The sequence below is a fragment of the Tenrec ecaudatus genome, chromosome 18 (assembly GCF_050624435.1).
Source record: "Tenrec ecaudatus isolate mTenEca1 chromosome 18, mTenEca1.hap1, whole genome shotgun sequence".
NCBI classification, from domain to species: domain Eukaryota; kingdom Metazoa; phylum Chordata; class Mammalia; order Afrosoricida; family Tenrecidae; genus Tenrec; species Tenrec ecaudatus.
Window position 1 is genome coordinate 64,357,154 of NC_134547.1, and position 20,056 is coordinate 64,377,209.

At 38.5% G+C, this 20,056-nt stretch overlaps 1 protein-coding gene across 1 annotated transcript in view; it reads right to left on the minus strand.

Moving 5' to 3' along the window:
• GLG1 (golgi glycoprotein 1) overlaps positions 1–20,056 on the minus strand; it is a 138,255-nt gene that overhangs the window by 50,922 nt on the left and 67,277 nt on the right. The window contains exons 2-4 of the mRNA XM_075536242.1: positions 9,329–9,361; positions 6,214–6,300; positions 2,932–3,147 (exon numbers count right to left, since the gene is read on the minus strand). Of these exons, the coding sequence (XP_075392357.1) occupies positions 2,932–3,147; positions 6,214–6,300; positions 9,329–9,361 (336 nt within the window). The remainder of the gene's footprint in view (positions 1–2,931; positions 3,148–6,213; positions 6,301–9,328; positions 9,362–20,056) is intronic.

Genomic DNA, 20,056 nt, shown 5'->3' on the forward strand with positions numbered 1-20,056 from the left:
AGCAAAGATTTCTGTAGAGGCACACAAAATTACTATAAGCTTGATTTTATGTTATAAATGAATAATGTCCTATGCTAAATTTTAATATCCTATAATAGCTTATAGAAATGACCCCTAGCAATTAGCTTTTAGGCACATTTTTTTTAAAAACCAAAAAAAGACTATAAGACCATACATTTGCTTATGAGAATCACAGCAAGGGCTTGCTTTGATCAGAAGATCTGATGGATTGTGCATCCGACGATGAAAATCCTTGTTCTGAAGCATCAAGGGGAAGTTGAAAATAATAGCATGATAATCAACTCTTAGATTCAAACTTTAATCCTGGCATTAAATAGTTAAAAAAAAGATTCCGTGTAAAAAGCTTGGCTAAGTGTTTTCACTATATCATGTTTTCAACATGTCACCGTAAGATTAAATATCTAGGGCAATTATATTTCTTAATGGCTCCATTTGCTTCATATTTGAGGAGGCAGCAGCAGCAGCAGCAGTTTCAGCAGCTTCCAAAGATTTAATTTTAATTACACCGACTGTGGTACCACATCTTGATGTTAGGTCATAACATCACTTCCATTAGATGTTTCCATTCATTGTAACTTTCACATAGATAATTCCTCAAATAAAGCTATTTCAGAAATTCTCAATCTCTAGAGACAGCCTTTCACTGTAGTCCATTTGAGACGTATAGCTGATACGTATTCAAAATATTTGATAACAGAGACTATCCGACTAGTTACCAAAAATGAATGAAAGCAAAGGAGATAAACTACCACGCACCTCTAAGATACTAAAATTACTTAGGTTAACAGAATTAAGGTCTTAATATACAGGCTGGACATATAACAAGTGGTTCTATAAATGGGCAATGGGTTTCTAGGCTCTTTATTCTCATCAGACAAATGTCTGCTGTGAGATGATCTAATTGATTCAAAAGATTTATTCTCTTTTCCCTTTCAAAGAACAGAGGAGGCTAACGTTAATCTCAGAATAATGTGTATAGACTCAGCTTTAATGTCTGCTGCAAACTATTTTCTGTTTCAAAGCTCCTGCCTCTGGAAATGGTCTCTTCTGCCGAGCAATCTACCTCACTACACACAGAGGGGAAAGAAGGTCTAGACCAGTGGTTTTCCACCTTCCTAATGCCCTGCCGCCCTTACTTAGCGCCTCATGCTGTGGGGACGCCCCCAACCATAAAATTACTCTCATTGACACTTCGTAACTAATTTTGCTACTGCTAGGAATCATCATGTAAATACCTGATATGCAGGATGTATTTTCATTGTTACAAATTGAACATAATTAAAGCAGGGTGATTAATCACAAAACAATGTCATATATTGTGAAACATTTCTAATTACAAATAAATGAAATTTTGTCTTGAAGCATGCTGTCGCATGGGTAACAGTTTTCACGCCATCTATGTGGTGTATCTGCCTGTGGGCGGACCCGTCTGGAGACGGATAGAGGAGCGGTGTCTCGGTTCCTAAGACCATTGGAAATATGTGTTTTCCATGGTCTTAGGCGGCCCCTGTGAAAGGGTTGTTCGAGTCCAAAGGGGTCGTGACCCACAGGTTGAGAACCGCTGGTCTGGATTATGCAAAGTAATTGTTTAATGTCTGGAAATAATACAATGATATATCTACTGAGCGAAAATTAAAAAGAGCAACTGTGTGGCGCATGCCCACAATTAAGATTTTATTGGATAGCACATTTTAATACTGTTTCAGATTATATAAAGTATCCACATTTTCACTTGTGAAGATTTGTCCTTTCATTTAAACGACATTTAGAAAAATCCAAAAGGTTTGACCAATGTGTTTGTTGTTCTAAAATTTATAAATATTAGCACATGTACATTTATTTGGAAACAAATTTTATTTTAAAAACTCTGAAATTTATTTATATGTTCTCACAGTTAGGGTATAAACAGATTAATCATGACCCTGGCCCTCGGATCTTTGGAAGAGGTCAGTTCAAAGCCATTTAGAATTTTCCAACTTTAAGAGCAGTCAATTCAAAATTGATGCGCCAGTGTTTTCCAGTGGTTGTTTAGGTATTTGCCTAGAAAAGCTCAGTGCATATGACATGACTCCCTCCCCCTTCAGCCCATGTGCCACAGGAGAGTAGATTACACGGAGAGGAACCTGGTTTCTTAGTACAAGACCATACCACACTTATAAAGACGAGGCTAGAGTGGTGACCTGTGACATGCACAAAAATCCGTGACAGGTAGGTTTGTCAGAAGATAAAAATAAACATGCATTTTGGTGGTTCACAGAGACCTTTTTAATTATCTTTAACAAATCTTAAATTTTTCTAAACTCTAAACACCTCTCTTTAGATATACAGAGCAACGGTGTGGTTGCAATGTACTTTAATCATAGTAAAGGAGTGCTCCAGTGGCCCAGTCGTTAAAGCTCAATTTCAGGAGCTGCTCTGTTGGAGAAAACAAGTAAAGGTTTGCTCCCAGAACATGACAGGTTGGTGAGAGATCCTATGGAGCAGTTCTAATCTGTCATACATGGTTGTCATGGGTCCAGACTGACATGGCACACAACCACAACAACAAGAGTACAAATGTAGGTTTCACACAAGACTAAGAAATATTTTGCTGTTGAAATATATAAATTTCCTACCTGATTCATAATTTAAAAATTCATTTTAAAAAATAAAATCCATATGGAAAAGCAAAGAAAGAGACAAATGTTTAGTTTCAAGAAACCATCAACTTATATTTTGAGGACAGCATTGTTCTTTTTTGAAACATACAAGTAAATGAAATATGCCCACAGGTCAACTAGTCTTTCATCTTGGGTAATAATTTCTTTTATTTCAGCACTAAGTTTACCTCTAGCCCTGGAATTCTCCCAGGCAGGTTGTTCATCAGCTTCACAATACCCACCCCTTTGGCAAAGTCAATGTGGTAGATACCTTTTCTCCAAGCCGAATGCTGCCACATTTCAGAATGTTAATGTCATTTTTGCAGTCATCCATGAAGCCACAGATGAGACGATAATCACTGAAAATGATAGCTGTCATCTTGGTGATGTACTGGTGACACTGATACTCAGTGATGTTGCCTCTGTGGTCCACCAGGCAGGAAACCAAGTAGCCTTTTCCAATTGGTTCATCAGCACATTCTTTAATCTGCTCAAAACAAAGGGGCTGTTTTATGCGAGTGTCCCAGGCTTATAAAAGAGAAATGTCTAATATTTTCCTGTTGATTTCCATTCTCTACAGAATGGTTATGTGAAGAGGGCAAAAAAACCCTAGAAACACGTTTGTTCTAATAAAAAAAGTGTCGTAAGTACTCACATGGCTGTGTCTAGGGAGTACCTGATGAACAAGTTTTTCAAGAAAATATAGACCCCATTACATCAGCTGAAGCGGTTTCTCAGCGGGGTAAAGGGAGATTTTTGGCACACACGGCTTTAGAATGACCCATTAGACAACCACGCGCAGAATGCAGTGGACAGTGAGGAGATGATGTAGGGTGGAAGCCTGGAAACAGGTGCAAGATTCAGGTCTAGCTGTGTGTCCCAAGCCAATGCACTAATGGCATGTCCCAACCCAAACAAGGCCAAGGGGAGGGAGGAGGGAAGGCATTAAATTACTCTTTGACATGCTATTAATGTGTTCTGAATTAAGCATGGATTTGAACATGTGTTTTGAATGTAGCAGAACCCAAGCTTAACCCCTGTGGTCTGTAACAGAAATATGTTCAAAATGACATTCAGTGCAGCCTGACAAGAAGCTTGGGAAAAGGAAGACCACTGCCAACCTCATTTGGGCATGTAAGACACGTGATCAAGCAGAGCGATTCCACGTGGCTAGTGTTCCTGGACAAGGTATCTCTGACCATAAATGCTAATAAAGCAAATCAGTCAAAAACCGTATGCATAAACAGCAAAATCTACCTATAGGATGATAAACTTGAAATAAAAAGCAGGGAAGGGCAATTAAAAATAAACAAAAGCAGCCATTTTTATTATGAGGAAAAAGACAGGTGTAAATGTTTGTTTTGAATATAAATGAGAAGGGACTGCTTTCTTTCTTTCTTAAACCAATAGAGATAGGTTAAGTCTTCCCTATTATACTCTTTCTCAGTTCAAAACAAATAAAAGGGTGCTTCACAAAGTTTTTTTGGGGGGAAAGATCAAATTAAGAAACAATGGAATGTTTCCTAGGCTTCTTGAGGCCCTCTGGTATAATCTCCTTCTCCAGAAGGGCTGGTGCAGCGACAGCCACACATTAATTTTCCTGTTGACAAGTAGCCTCTTCCAGGCAGACTACAACATGAAATCCAGCGCAAGCCAGACAGTCCATTAACTCAAGACAGAAAACACGTTTAGAGGGCGTGGGGAGCTTCAATAGTCAAGATGCATCCGATTCTCCCTGTTTAATCTCAGTGCTTTCTGTTGTGACTCCTAAAAAGAGGGCTGTGAGTATGTATCTCGGGAGAGGTTGTCCTGAGCAGAATAGAGATGGGCTTCACAGTGAAAAAGGGAAAAAGCACTCGAAGGTCCCAGCATGTATAATAAAATCACAGAAGAAAAAAAATCAGTAAAAAATTAAAGCAAAGTAAGTTGCATACATCCACCTGAAGGAGAGAAACATTCATACTGTCCTTAATACTGGAAATGAGTTACATAAACCAAGAGCACATTTGGAATTAAAATCCTAATAGGATGTACTAGTATCTCTCTGTACTTTAGTTTACCACCACATACAATAGGGTGTGGGGTTTGATTGAGAAATTTGTGCCACCAGCCCCCAATCATTTCGCTGGATAGCAATTTTTCTTTATACCTTACTAAATTTCTAAGATTAAAAAGCAAAACAGCATTAAATCAACATATTCAAGAATGACAGTGAATTCTGAGGTGGTTGGGGAGCATTTTCATAAGACAGCCTTAGAATGTGTTTTTGATACAAGAGGAAAGCAGCAGTATTTGACTCAACTTATGGAGAGTAAGTAGAAATTTTGGTTTACAGTTTATAGCTATTCTTGTAATGGTGTTTTTCTCTCTGGAAGCAGAACTCAAAATATGAGGGAGAAGCGAAAAAGTAGGAGTAGAAATTAAACGTTTAGCTGGCACTGATGCTTAATTTGCCTGATACCAGTAATAATCACCCTTGTTATTTAAATTTTCTAAAATCAGAACTCTGTAAAAGGCCCACCATGATGAACCAGTCGGGGTGCAGTATAGCACTGATGAAACATACAACTTTCCTCTAGTTCTCTAATGCTTCCTCCATTGCCACTGTCATGATCCCAACTCCACCTTACAAATCCAGCTGGACCCGAGGATGGACACGGGTACACAGGGAATCCTGGACAGATAAACCACCCAGGACGAATAATGAGAGTAGTGATACCAAGAGAGTAAGGGTAAGGGTAAGGTAGGGGAAAAAAGGGAAATAGATCACAATGATCTACATATAATCCCTTCCCTGGGGGACAGACAACAGAAAAGTGGGTGATGGGAGACATCAGACAGTGACTAATATTTGCAAGGTCTATGACTGATAACTTTGGGTGGAAAAATAGCAAATGTTTTCTCTGTAATTTTCATCTATTAGTACACAGAAATCTGATTTCCTGTAAATTCAACTACTGATTATAAAAACACAAAACAAAAAGAAATTGCATATACTATAATTCTCACTGATAAGAGTTGCTGATACTCAACCAAGATAACTTTAAAAATCCTTTAGCATTTGTATAGGGCTATATATTTCCATTACTATTGTCTTAATTCAATATCCAAAAATTAACAAGATACATAATCATACCCTTAACTAGATAACACGCCTATTAGTTAAAGAATATGACTCTGCGGTTCAACTGCTTCAGTTGTACAGCCAGAAAATGTATTACGTTTACCTATCTCCTAGGGAAACGCCATCTGGATCTGTCTCAGAAGTATGGAAGAGGTGAATGGGAGAGGCAATGGTGACATCAATAACTGTATCCTCTAGGGACCAACACCACCTGATTTCCAACTTGTCAATAGTGTCATTCTCTAAGTGAAGGTGAATTGTCTTCTTACTTGTCAAGTCATTTAAACGGCAGCACCTTTTCTATCTTCCAACCACTACCTGTGAGCTCCAAGAAGAGTCGTCATGGCTCCTTTAGCGACTAGTCTGACCAACGGATGGACTTTTCTCTTCGAAGCCAATAAATACTCTCAAAATTCTCTTATAACCTACCTCCGAGATGGTAGATTTGCACACTTCTCGGGCCACGGATTCAAATTTGGGATCTGTAGTTAAGTTCAGTTTATAATTCCATAACAACTAAATAAAAAGGAAAGAAAGGGAAAGAACATCCAATTAGAGTTAGATAAACATTATCAATCGGTATTATAAATGACAAAGTTCCACTGTACATAGTCTGATCATGTACATAAACATTTCAGTTATATAGAAATTAAGATCAAAGGGGATAAATATACAAATGGAGTAAAATCCAAATTGAGAATGAACATAGGAGAAGCTTAGCTCTGGTTGAAGGGATCTTGGTTGTCCTGACTCTTCAGAAGATGATTTAAAAATTCTATTATTTTAAAATCCAATTATTCAAAAGGTAAAGTTAGAATTGAACAAATACATTTTACCTATAAAGTGTTTTGAATTAAGTTGGCACTACATAGCTACAAAGTTTTATATTTAAAAATTAAAGCCACATTCCTCTATCATTATTTTTAAATTTTAGGATATTCTACTTTGTGTGTATATCAAAGGCAAAGACAGAATTAAAACCTTTCCTCTTTACTAACATAAATTTAACTTATTGCCATCTCTTTTGAGGAGGAGTAAGAAGAAAAGCTGCTGCAGCCAGAGTTCAAGGGACCAACAATACTAGAAAACTACACGTAGGGACCAAAGAAGACTAATGTACTTTAGTAATCCAGAACCAGATATCCTGGGACAGACTGGAGAGAAATAGCCACTTAGCTTTGTTGAATGTCTTTTAATTTAGAGATTTTCTTGTTAAATATGAAACACTTTATGAACAAGATTCCTCTCAAATAAGAGTGGCAGTACTGCCAAATGCTAGCCATCTACCGCTTACCTTTTATTTAAAAATTCTAAGAACTAAGTCACATAACATAAAATCTATGATTTCAAAATGAACAACTAAGTGTGTCTAGTATATTCACAAAGCTAAGCAACCATACGACTTTCTAGTTTTAGAACATTCACGATACTCCAACAAGAAACTACATACCCATTCTCAGTCGTTCCCATTCCCGTCCCCACCTCCTTTCATCCCGGCAATCACCAATCTGCTTTCTCTCTGTGGAACTGCCTATGTTAGACTGGCCATATAGATGGAATCATACACTACGTGGTGTTTTGGGTCTGTTTTTCACCACACAGTAACCGGCGTCGGTATTTAATTCCTTTTTATTGCCAAATAACTCTTGGACTGTGTGCATTTACCAGCTGGTAGACATTTGGGTTGCCTCTGCTTTTTAGCTATTATGAATGCTACTATAAATATTCATGTGTACTTATTCTTGGTTTTGGTGAATATATGTTTTCAATGCTCTTGTGTAAACTCTGAAGGGTGGAATTGCTGAGTGGTGTCTGCTGTTTTCCATAGCAGCTCCACCATCATTTCACAATCCCATCAGCAACAGATGAGTTTTGGTGACATCTTTGCAACTTTCTGTCATTTTTATTATAGCCATCCATCCTATTACTGCATGTATCTCACTCTAGGCTTGATTTTCATTTCCCTAAGGACATGTTGTAATGATGGAGGGACAAACTACAATAAGACAGACTGACACAGCATCTACAGTAACGGCCTAACCATAACAGCAGTTGTGAGGATAGCACAGGACCAGGCAGTGTTTTGTTCTGTTGTACGTAGGGTCGCTATTACTGTTGTTCAATCAAAGGCATCTAACAACAACAACAAATTATGTTGAGAATCTTTTTATGAGCATACTAGCATACATCTTCTTTGGAGAAATGTCTATCCAAATCCATTATTCATTTTTTTGGTTGTGCTTTCAGTTATCCATTTTAAACTAGGTTATTTTTAACCTAGTTTAGTTGTTTAATTGTTTAGTTGTAAAAGTTCTTCACATGTTTTGCATACTAGGCCTTTATTCATTGTCCTCTGCAAGGACTTCTACCAAAGCACACAGTGCTTTCTGCAAGAATTTGATTTTACACAAGTATCCTTTTAACTTTTATATAATATGGTCAAATATATACGAGAGTAAGTTAAAATTTATTGCTTCTAGTGTTCCAGTGTATATACAAATGCTGTTATTCCCAACAATGTGTTTAAGCATGTCTCTGCTGTCTGTGGATGGCTGCAGACAGCTATTTTTAGTGATATATTTGTCTTAGTCTTATTAGGGCAGCTTACCCCCAACAGTGGTCCAATCAAAATGATAGCTTTTGATGAGATCTGTGGGACCAATTAAATTCAGAACACATAGCTCAGCTCCTAAGATTACAGACACTGCTTTTGAACCAAAAATTGAAGACTGAAAATTGGTGAGGAAAAGGTCAGGAAAGTTACACTGAACCACTTTTTCTCCATCATCGCAAAGCACCTGTTCAATCCTTGATGGGTTTAAGCGCTGTCCTTTAAGAATTTCACTAGGAAGCATCCCCCCCGTACACCCTATAGCCTTATTCTTGCCCCATCAGACTCTTTTGTTGTTCCTAATACAGAGACTGAAAAGGAACACCATTTGGGAAGGTTAAAGAGGTAGAAACACTGCCTTCAGAAGTACACAGACTTAGATGGAACATAGGACTAGAAATAATGGTTTCACATTTTGATGTTTTTGGTTATAAAGGTTTTCATGATTTCGTAGCAATACTTTTGGAATCACTTTTGTATATAAATGAATTTAAATGTATTTTATCAGTCAATTAATTTTGCAGTTCTTATCTGATCCCTCTCCTATCTTTCTTGACCTTCAAGACCTTTGTCCGTGTGTCTGCAGTTTCTACCACTACGTGCTGAGCATGTAGAGATGTGATTCATGAAAGACCTTTAACTGCATTACTCGAAAGGTATAAATGTGCTAGGCAGAGTAAAAGGCTTTTTAACATAGTGGCTGTATCTGAAGAACAATGCTAAGTTTATGTTTATATATGTTACCCAGCAAAACTTGCTGGTTCCTACAATAAAGAACTATCTGAGGATTTGACTTTGGTGCTTCATCCTCGTGAAGATTAAAAGACACTAAAAAACATAATGTTTCCTAGAACAACAAGGAAAGCATCCCTAATACATATACATATAGGTACATATAGAGCACATTTGGTGAAGTATACAAAGTGGACTTACATGATTGCAGTCTGAAGAAATTTCATTTTCAGGCTAGAAGAAGAGGAAACAGATGTGAAGAAAAGTTCTCAAACATTACCAAAACAAATATAAAACAAAAATCTGAATAGTCAATCAAATATATTTCTTTATTAGTAAATTAGGTCTGGCATATCTTTTTAAATCGCTGGGAGATCTGTATCAGAAAGGTAAGTGAGACATTCCCCTTTTCCATCAAAGGCATCACCTGGAAATGGGGGGAATGGAGAAAGAGATATAGCAACAGAAACAGAAGATTTTTCACAATTTGGAAAAGTAGAGGATCTGGGTACATTACATTTCTTCTAAGAATCAAACAGGCTTAAAATTTAGTCAAACGTCATTCAAGGAAGTCAGGTGATGGATATGAAGAAATTCTCTACATTAGTTTTTTATAACTCCTTTTGAGTCTATAATGGTTTTAAATTTGAACAAACAACTGGAAATTACCCCCACACAGATGTGTACACCGCAAAATAATTTGTTTTATAAAGCCAGGTGTGTGTGTGTATAATCTCTAGTATGTGTGTATGTATAATTATTAGAGATCAAATGAATTTTCAAGTCCATGATGAAAAAGGTAGACTAGACTTTGTCTAACACTCTGGAACTTTGCAATACAGAACTTGTTTATTTTCTTTGTCAATACCTTTAAAGAACGTACAATGCACTAATTATATCACAACCAAGCACCACGTCCTTTGAGTTTTCAGAGCATTTTAAAACACAGACTTCGGTGTGCTTTATGTAAGTATTACCAATTAAGGCTGAACATGTGACATTTTCAAAATAAAATGATGTTTACTCTTTAGGGGCAAAAATGAGGCAATAAGCAAAAGAATAAATATTATAAAGGTAGTCCTGGGATTATAAAATACCACTACTTTTAAAGGGTCTCTTGTTGTATCTAAGAACAGATATACCAATGCAAGGTGCTTTCTGAGTCTCAGACATCAGTCTCTCCACTATGAGTTAACCTAATTTAATTCTCCCCCTCCACCGAACTTCAAGTGCTTAATTCTATCTTTTAACAGTTTATTAGCGAGAATGCTTTATTTGGTTTAGGTGGTTTTCTATCACAGCCCCTTTTAACCCACCCCTTAATTTTATTCACCAATCAATCAGCAATTCTGCTTCTTTCTCAAACAATAACTTGATGCAATTATGCTGAACAGCAATCTTTTGATTAAAGTGACATTCTTGAAAGAAATTCAGAACCTTAAGGAATTCTCAAAATCATGGAGTCAAATTAAGGTGTAAGCTACCCATGGAAGAAGGGTGCTCCTCTGTCCACAGTTCACAAGGACCTATTGTCCGGAAAGCAAATGACTACTTGAACTGCTTGCCTATGGTAGTGGACTTGGTTGTTTTCCTAGTTTCTTATTTTTCTTTAATCAGATTTAAAATCCATATCCTTTGTCCTACAACTTTGTATTGTCTCCTGGCCCTGGACATGGTATGTCACTCGCTTGACTGATGGACTAGGCCACTGACCTGCGCTGGGTGATGGATTTTAGCAGGCATGCAATGAGCAGTGGCTCTGAGTGTACTGGGAGTATTAGCTCTGCTCTAGTCAGTCCCCCTGAGAAGAACACATATGGGAGTTGAAAGACATAGGAAGTCGACCTAAATCCAACCTGCAGGCTGAAGCAGAGTCATCCCAATGAGATGAAATAGGTCATGACTGAAACAAATGTCATCTTACGACTCTGAAATTTTGAAGGCATTTGTTATGAAGCAAAAATAACATACTTACCAAGCAAATGAAATAATAAAAAATCTAAAACCTTTCCATTATAATTGGTTATAGCTATGCTCTGATACCAGAGCCCTGGTGGCATAATGGCTATGTGTTAAGCTGCTAACCATAAGGTCTGTAGTTTGAAACCACCAGCTACTCTATGGAGAAAGGCGAGGCTTTCTACTTCTGTAAAGGTTTACAGTCTTAGAAACCCAAGACAGTTCCTCTGTCTTACAGGGTCAGTATGAGTCAGAACCAACCAGATGGCAGTGAGTTGAACTGATGTAATTCTAAGAAGCCCTGGGGTATCATCACTGTGAGTCTGAATGGGCTTGAGGAGAGTGCACTATTTGTTTTTGGACTTTATGACCTAGTATTAGTGAATTATTTAGTACAGTACAATGAAGGGATACAATCCACTGAAGCACAAGTGAACTGCAAATTAAGGCACTAGGAGTCTCAGTGGCATAGTGGAGACCTGCTTGGTTGCTAAATGCAGGATTCGTAGTTTGACACCACCAGCCAGCTCTTCAGGAGAAAGAGAGGCTTTTCTAGTACCATGAAGAGTTACAGGCTTAGAAACCCGCAGAGGCAGCGCCACTGTCCTATAGAGTAGTCACGAGTCCACAGTGACTCCATGGCATTGATTCAATGCCATTGACTCGATGGCCATGAGTTGTTTGGGTTTACATTTCCTTTGTTGTCTTAATTTACAACTGACTAAGAAGCCTTGGTGGCAACAGGGTGTTAAATACTGGTCTGCTGATCAGATAGTCATTGGTTCACGGGTTCAAGCCCACCAGCTGACCCAAGAGAAAAACGAGGTTATCTACTGTAGCAAAGATTTACAGTCTAAGAAACTGAATGGAACTATTCTATTGTCATATAGGGTTGTTACGAGTCAGAATTGACTCCATGGCAGTGAGGTTTATAAACCAATTGTGATGGTTAGTTTTTTGAGTGTTTTGGGGTACTTGGCTAGGCCATGGTACCCTGTGATTTGTTCAAACACTAACTAATCTCTATTATGAAGTAGCTAATATGTGATTAAATCAATTAGTTAAGTAAAGCAGATGACCTCCATAATGTGAGTGGGCCACAACCCACGGTGAAGAGTAATAAAGAAGTCAACCCAATGAAAGAATAATAAACAAGTTTCCCCTAAGGTGCACCCTGTCTCCAGACTATAATTAGACATGCTGTCACTCTTTCCACTCTTCTGGGGGTCACAAGACTAGGACACCCCATCCTGTCACCAGATCTATGGTTTTGAGGGATGACAAATTTTGAACTTACGAGCCCACAAGCATGTGTGCCATTTGGGTCAATTAGTTAAATTGCTCTCTTCTCCACTCTCTGTGTTAAATTCAGAACATTCTAATTTTGTTGTGTGCACGCACCTGTTATTGGTTAAGGTTTACTAGAGAACCCGTAGACACTCATTTTTTTCTTTCATGACATTAGCTTCTCTAGCCAGATAGTCGTGCTGTTAGGCCTCTGAGATTCATGGAACTGATTACCTATGAAGAATTCCTAAATACTGTCACAAAAAAATTATTGTCAGATATTCAAAGGGTCATTAGGACCAAAAACCACAGTAGTGGCTCAGAGAAACAAAACAGAGACCTACAAAATATAAACCACAAAGTAAAATACAAAAAAGTATCTCCAAATGATGGGAACACCAACAGTACAAACACATATTAACTCCAGAGAAAGCAATGAAAGAAAATGCTATGATTTAGCACTGAGATATTTAATAAGGGACACAGATCACAAGGAAGCCAAGCAGATGTGGGTGCTGACAACGTTTTGTTTTCAGCTTGCAATATTGTTGTGCTGTACCAAAGGAAATATTTCATCAGATACTGTATATCCATTTCTGTAAAAAAGAATTAAATCTATAGGCTTAATTATCTTTAATCTTAGAAGATAAACAGTAAAACACAAAGAATAAAAGCCAGAATTACTAAGGGAGAATGGGGCAGAATAATTTGTTCCTACTTGCTATTATTTTACAATCAGTAAGATAGCTTCTTATCTCTGGGAGTTTAAAGTCCAGCTGTCGAGATAAAATGGTAAAATCCAACAACTGAACCAAAGTAGGGACTTGATCTCAGACCGAAGAATAAAAATAATTATACAGAAGCACTAGATAGTTTTTACATGATCCCGTTTTCTTTATTTTGCTTAATTCTTTATATTTTAACATGTTTTCAGTGTGTATATTTCACCAATAAATTATTATATATACACATTGTAGATATGCATATTAATATTCCAAATGACAAAGGACTATGATCAAGAATAAGAATTAAAAACTAAAATCCTTCTTCTAATCCATCTAAGAGACCTACCCATTCTGACATTCAACCATTTCAGAGAACATAGTATATGAGCAAGAACCAATAGTACTGAAGGATGAAGTTCAATCTACACTGAAAGCATTCAACTAAAAACAAGGCTCCATGGACCAATGGAATACCAAATGACACGTTCAAAGAAGCTGATGAGGCACTGGAAGCACTCATTCATCTACACCAGACTGTACCCATTCCAAAGAGTGCTCAACTTATGCAACAACATCTATCATTAAAATCTTGAGAAGAATGGGAATTCTAGAACACTGCATTGTGCTCATGTGGAACTTGCACATGGACTCAAGCAGCACTTGTGTGCACAGAACAAGGGTACAGCATGGCTTAACATCAGGAAAGGCGTGCACCAGGGTTGTATCCTCTCATTATACCTATTCAGTCTTTATGCAGAACAAATAATCAGAGAAGCTAGATTATCTGAAGAAGAATGAGAGGAAGTCATGTTAACAACTTATAATATGCAGATGACACAACTTCTTGATGAAAGGGAAGACTTAAAGCACTTCCTGATGCAGATAAGGACTGCAGCCTTCAGTTTGATTACAACTCAATGTAAAGAAGACCAAAACCTTCACAACTGGACCAATAGGTACCAAGACAATAACAAATGGAGAAAAGATTGAAGTTGTCAAGGATTTTTGTTTTGTTGCTTAGATCCACAGTCAATGCTCATGGAAGCAGCAGTCAAGAGATCAAAAGATGTGTTGCACTGGACAAATCTGCTGCCGAAGACCTCTTTAGAGTACTGAAAAGCAAGGATGTTACTTTGAGGACTAAGGTTCACCTGAACCAATCCATAGTATTTTCAATTGTTTCACATGCGTGTGAAAGTTGGATATTGAATAAGGAAGACCAAAGAAGAATGAATGTGTTTGAATGGAGGTGCTGGCAAAGAAAGCTGGAAGTACCACGGCCTGCCGAAAGGACAAACAAATCTGTCTTGTACTAAGTCTGACCCGAGTACTCCTCAAAGGCAAGGATGGCAAGATTTCTTACATACTTTGGACATGTGAGAAGACCAACTCTTGGAGAAGGACATCATGTTTGGTAAAGTACAGGGACAATAACATAGATGAAGGCCCTCAAGGAGATGAACTGACACAGTGGCTGCAGCACAGGAACAATTGTGAGGATGTCGCGGGACTGGGCAGTGGTTTGCTCTGTTGTGCAAAAGGTTGCTATAGGTCAGAACCAACGTCACGATACGGAACAACAACCAATTATACCAGGAGTCTCTAGGTGGAGCAAATGGCTAACAAAAGGCCATTCTGGAGGACAGCAGGCTGACAGAAATCAGTCGATCACAAAAGGTCCGATATTAGATGAGACCTCTATTATATAAAAAAATTAACAAAAGATTTTTCACATTCAAAGAAAGATCCTTCAGTGGTTACCTGGAATGGGAGAGGAATTCATGAACTAGAAGGTAGACAAGTGTGAACTTGAGTGAAGGCACTACACACAAAATGGTTTTTTTAAAAGAAAGGATGCAGGGGAAAACACTAGGAAATTTGAAAGAGTTAAAGGCAACTGAGTCAATTACTGTTACATAGTACAATCCTGGAAAAGGGGTGATGTATGAGCAGGTGCTTGGATAGACATGCAGGTGGAACAGGTGGGGGAGGGAAGGTGGGCGTACAGGAGATATCTGTATATGCATACTTACCCTTGCTGCAAATATACCCTTGGTCAGTGTGCTGTGCACAGGGGCTAAACTTGTGAAAACGTCTTAGACATTACCAAACATCTTGAGGGAATGAGGTCCTGAGCCAAGGGGATCAGGACCATTGTCTTGGGGAGACACCAAGTTCAATTGGCCTAAAATATATTCCAAAGACAATAATCAATATCCCACTTTGGTGAGTAGCAGCTGGAGGGGTTTAAGCTCCAAAACAAGCACTTAAGGTAGAACTACTGGTCTCTCCCCATCTGGAGAAAAAGAGTGATAAAAATCAAAAGACACAGGAAAAAAAATTAGTCCAAATGAACTAAGGATCACACAAACATCAGTCTCCATAAGCCAAAATAACTGAATGGTGCCCCAGGTACCATTTACCAACTACTCCGAAAGGATTACATCAGACAACCTTGGATTGAGTGGAAGAAAAATGTGGAACAGAACTCAAAAGCATAAAATAAGCCCAGGCTCACTGGTCATTCAGAGACCCTCAGTCACCCTTCATGTCTGAGACCGAATTCATCCTCATGTTAGAATAACTGCTCAAAGTCAAAGGGGCGCTATGAGTTCGAATCAACTCCCAAGGCCTCTTGGCCCAAATGTTCTCAGTCTCTAGGGTTTGGGGGCTTCTGGCCTCCCGGGATTCCCCCAAGATCCGCACACATGGTACTCTTTTCCACATGGTTGTTTGGGCCCAGTTGTGAACGCTTTGAGACTGTAAAACCTGAAAGTTGTCCTATCCTTCATAAAAACCCACTTGGATTACAAATCAGGTTTCAGTGTGAATTCTTTCATCGTGCGAAGTCAAGACCCAAGGTACCACCCACTTGAGAAACCTAACAGAAGCACCAAATTGTAAGTGGAACCTAACCATATCAACACCTACCACTGTGCGGGCAAATCTGGACTTTGGAATGTAGGGTCTCGTATCCTCTATCAGCCTCAAGTATATACTTACTGAAAATGAAATCACTGACACGACAATGGCATCCTGGGGAATATACCCTTTTTAAAGCCGGACAAATAGCCTGACAATTTTAAGATCAGATTTTCTATAAGAGTTGCATACATAAGGATCAATAAAGAAAATATTAATATATAAAGAAGGGAAAGTAGGGCATCTCCTTTACCCCAACACATTCTCCCACTGAGTTAATTCCAATTCATAGCAGCCCAGTGAGCGGAACCACTCCAGGTGTCTGAAACTAACTCTGTATGAGGGCAGGCGGCCTCATGCCTTTCCCTGGTGGCTCCCAACACCACAGTGACTGAAACAGAAAAAGAACTTGGTGGACACTTTATAAATGATGTCGGAACAAAGACAACAACATAGTAAAGGAGATCAGCACTGAGTTCTGGGAAACACTGGCCTGACTACAACAGAGAATGTGACAAAAGGAAGAAATGGCGTACAGATGTGCTTTACACAATTGATGTATGTATATGTATGGATTGTGATAAGAGTTGTATGAGCCCCTAATAAAATGTAAAAAAAAGAAAAGAAAAGTCATTGTGCCACTTACAAACAGTTAGCTGACACATTTCTAACAACACGATAGACTGAAAGGTAAATACTACTGTTTGCAATTTTCAAATCAAAGTATTGAAGTACAAAGAAGCTGAATAATGAGACCCAGGGAGGACAACGCTGGGATTTAAATAATGATAATTAATGGCAGCAAGGGTAAGTGGGGTTGGGCACAATGACAGGAGGTTTTCAGGAGAAAGAAACTCTGGAAACCCTGTGGGCTAGGAATTGGCTTTAATTGCAGGGTCAGTGGTTCAAAACCCACTAGCTGCTCTGCAAGAGAAAGATGAGGCTTTCTGCTCCCTCAAGATCTACAGCTCTTGAAGTTCAAAAGGGGCCGTTCTAGTTGTGTCCCATGGGGATCGCTATAAACTGCAATCTACTTGATGGCAACAGGTAGGTGGGCTCAGCAGGTGAATGAGAAAGATGTGATGAGTACATGAAACGAGGGTTTTAGAGATTTGTCTGCAGCTGTATGATTAACTCAGATACAGTCTAGATAGTAACTAAATCAGACAAGCACTTAGTCAACCAAAAGCAAGCAATAATGCTGCCTAACTCAACAACTTTTCTAAATAATGTACCTATATACTCGTGTATAAGCAGGGTTTTTCAACATATTTTTGTGGTAAAATTAGGTGCCTCAGTTGATATTCGGGTCAGCTTATACTCGAGCATATACGGTAATTGTATTATACTTTCCTAGTTGAACGGTAACCCAAAGGTGAAACTGTTGACTTTAAGACTACACCTCCCTCCAATAGAGGACTGACAGTCATGGGCACTCCGCTTCTATCTAGTGTATGACTTTAATTAGGTGACTTAATTTCTCTAGATCCTCATGAGCAAGTGCTGGATCAGAACTGGGAGCTTCTTCCCCTAGCATGCAAAAACAGAGTTTTAGGAGGTCACTGTTTTGTTTTGTTTTGTTTTTATTAATAAATCTTTTTATTGGGGCTAGGAGGTCACAGTTTTTTAAAACCTTTAGGTTTAAGTACACTTTCTGGAGGGAAGAAGCCACAGCTGCATAACTGCAAAATGACCCTTACAACAAGAAAATTAAGGAACATTGGATGGCTGAAATTCTTTCCAGCTTTATGATTCTATGAAATCTGGGATGTTAAAATAGAAGTATTTATGGAGCTTTAAGTATTTTAATGCAGGTAATTTACATATAAGAATCTCTACCATTTCCTATTAACCATTCCCTGCTGGTCAAAGCTACAACAGCTTTCAGAATGAACTACTGAAAAGCTCGAAGTTGGAATGTTCTCAATTAAGTCAACCATTGCATTCACTTAGGTGGATGGATTTTACAGAAGTGTAAGTCTGGAACTATGATTTCCCCACGGTGAACAGCCTAAGTTAATAAGTCTGGCAGGAGAAATTAAAGGATTCAAAAAACAAACCTGGAAGTTGTCCCAGTTTCTGAAACACAAATGATTGGGAGTCAGTTTGTTTCTAAAACAGAAAACATTTTGCAGTTTCATCAACTGAAGTTGAGCTACCTACCATATCACACAAATGAATAGGCTGCTTTTCCTAAGACACCTGGTACTAAATTAATTGACAATAAACTCTGGTTATGAATCACCTGGGGTAAAAGAAAAACAAAAAAGTCCAACAGTATCAGTTCTTTTACGGCCTTGCAAAAAATTGAAAGCTGTTCAACAACTGATGACTGCTGATTATTAGAAAGCATTCTGCTGCAGCAGCGACTAAATTCTGTTCTGGAAGCTTATCCACAAAAGAACCCAGTAAACGCCCAATCAGAGGAGCAATTCCTTTTTATTTGGCCCTAAGCCCTACCTGCCCAAACAAACGGAATACGATGCAGCTGCTCACGATTAGCTAAATCCTGGCTTTTAGCCTTGGCAAAGCTTCCCTGAGCACGTCTAAACTATCCTAACCGTTGTCAGAGCCACAAATGCTTAGCTTTCAGTGCTTTTATTCTGGCTGGAATTCATTTATTTTTTAACTATACCCCGAGATAACTGGTGGCTATTGTTTATCCACAAGCTTTATGCCTCTGAGATTATTCCAATTCAACGGAGTTGCTTTTCTTAGCTCTCTAACATTCTTCTACTCATCCTTTCCAAAAAGGATTTGCTGTATACATGAAGTGAGATGCAGATGTTGGCTCTCAAGTAGATTAATGTGTCACAGAAGCTAAAACACAAGCAACACCAAATGTAATGCCAATGTGTGGGGGGATGCCCGATATTTTAAAGAATGAAAGCATTACCACCACCATCCTACAGGCAAGATGGAATGGGAATCAAGTTTCTATGCGGGGGAGGGTAAATTTGAGATGAGCAGTAACAGGAAATTGATTAATTATGTGATCCTGGGTCTATGATCAAGGAAATGATGGAAGGGTTATGCAGGGATGAACAATAAGTATGGGGAGGAGCTAGGAAGGCATGGTTTATGGAGCCGGCAGAGGCTTCAGTGCAAGGGAGGAACATGGTGATTACTCTAGGCTTATGCACTTGTTACTGCCGCATGCATGGTGAAGGGACTATGTGGCACTGAGGACCATGTGGTGTTGGCTGCTGGTCGAAAGGTGGCCATTCAAACCCTCAGTTCTCCCCAGAAGAAAGATGAAGCTGTCTGATCCCATAAAGTTTTACAGTCTCAAAAACCCGCAGGGGCAGTTCTACCCTGTCTTATAAGATCACTCTGAGTGAGCAGTGAGTACAGACCATTTACTCTCTGTATATAATCTAATTTTAAATGCCAGTATCCAGAAGAACACAGTTCATGCAAAGAATAAAAATTTATCTCTCCGTCCTTCAGTTAATCACACTTGTGTTTAAGGGTGAGCTTGGCACAATAAACCTTAACTATCTCATATATTAACCACCCAGTAGCCCAGATTTCCTAGTATGGCTAAATTTGATGTAGGAATTTTAAAATGAGAGGGAGAGGCAAGTCTCTGAAAGGCATTGTATAAATAACTAAGAGTATAAATTTGGATACATACCCTTTACACTCTTTTATTTACCTTCTCTCTCAGATTATTTGAGACAGCTGAATAGGGGAGAAAAAGTTGTCAAGGCACTCTTTCTACAGCCAAATGCAAAGAAGAAACTAGATGAAAATAGAAAATTTTCAAACATATAACATTGAGTGCTTACACTTAGGGAAAATTGGGAATGGTTCTGATAAAGCAGCTCAATGCCAAGCAGTCCAATGGCATCAACAAAGTTGAGGTATGTCTATTCTGTAATCTTGGAAAATTTCCCTGAAGTTATGTATAACTTCTTAAATAAAATATACAGGCACCTAAAGGTATTTCACTTGCCCACACTGACCGGTGAATGCACAGCTTACATATTTTCCATTTCACACGTCCAAGTAAATCTCACTCTCTCTCTCTCCC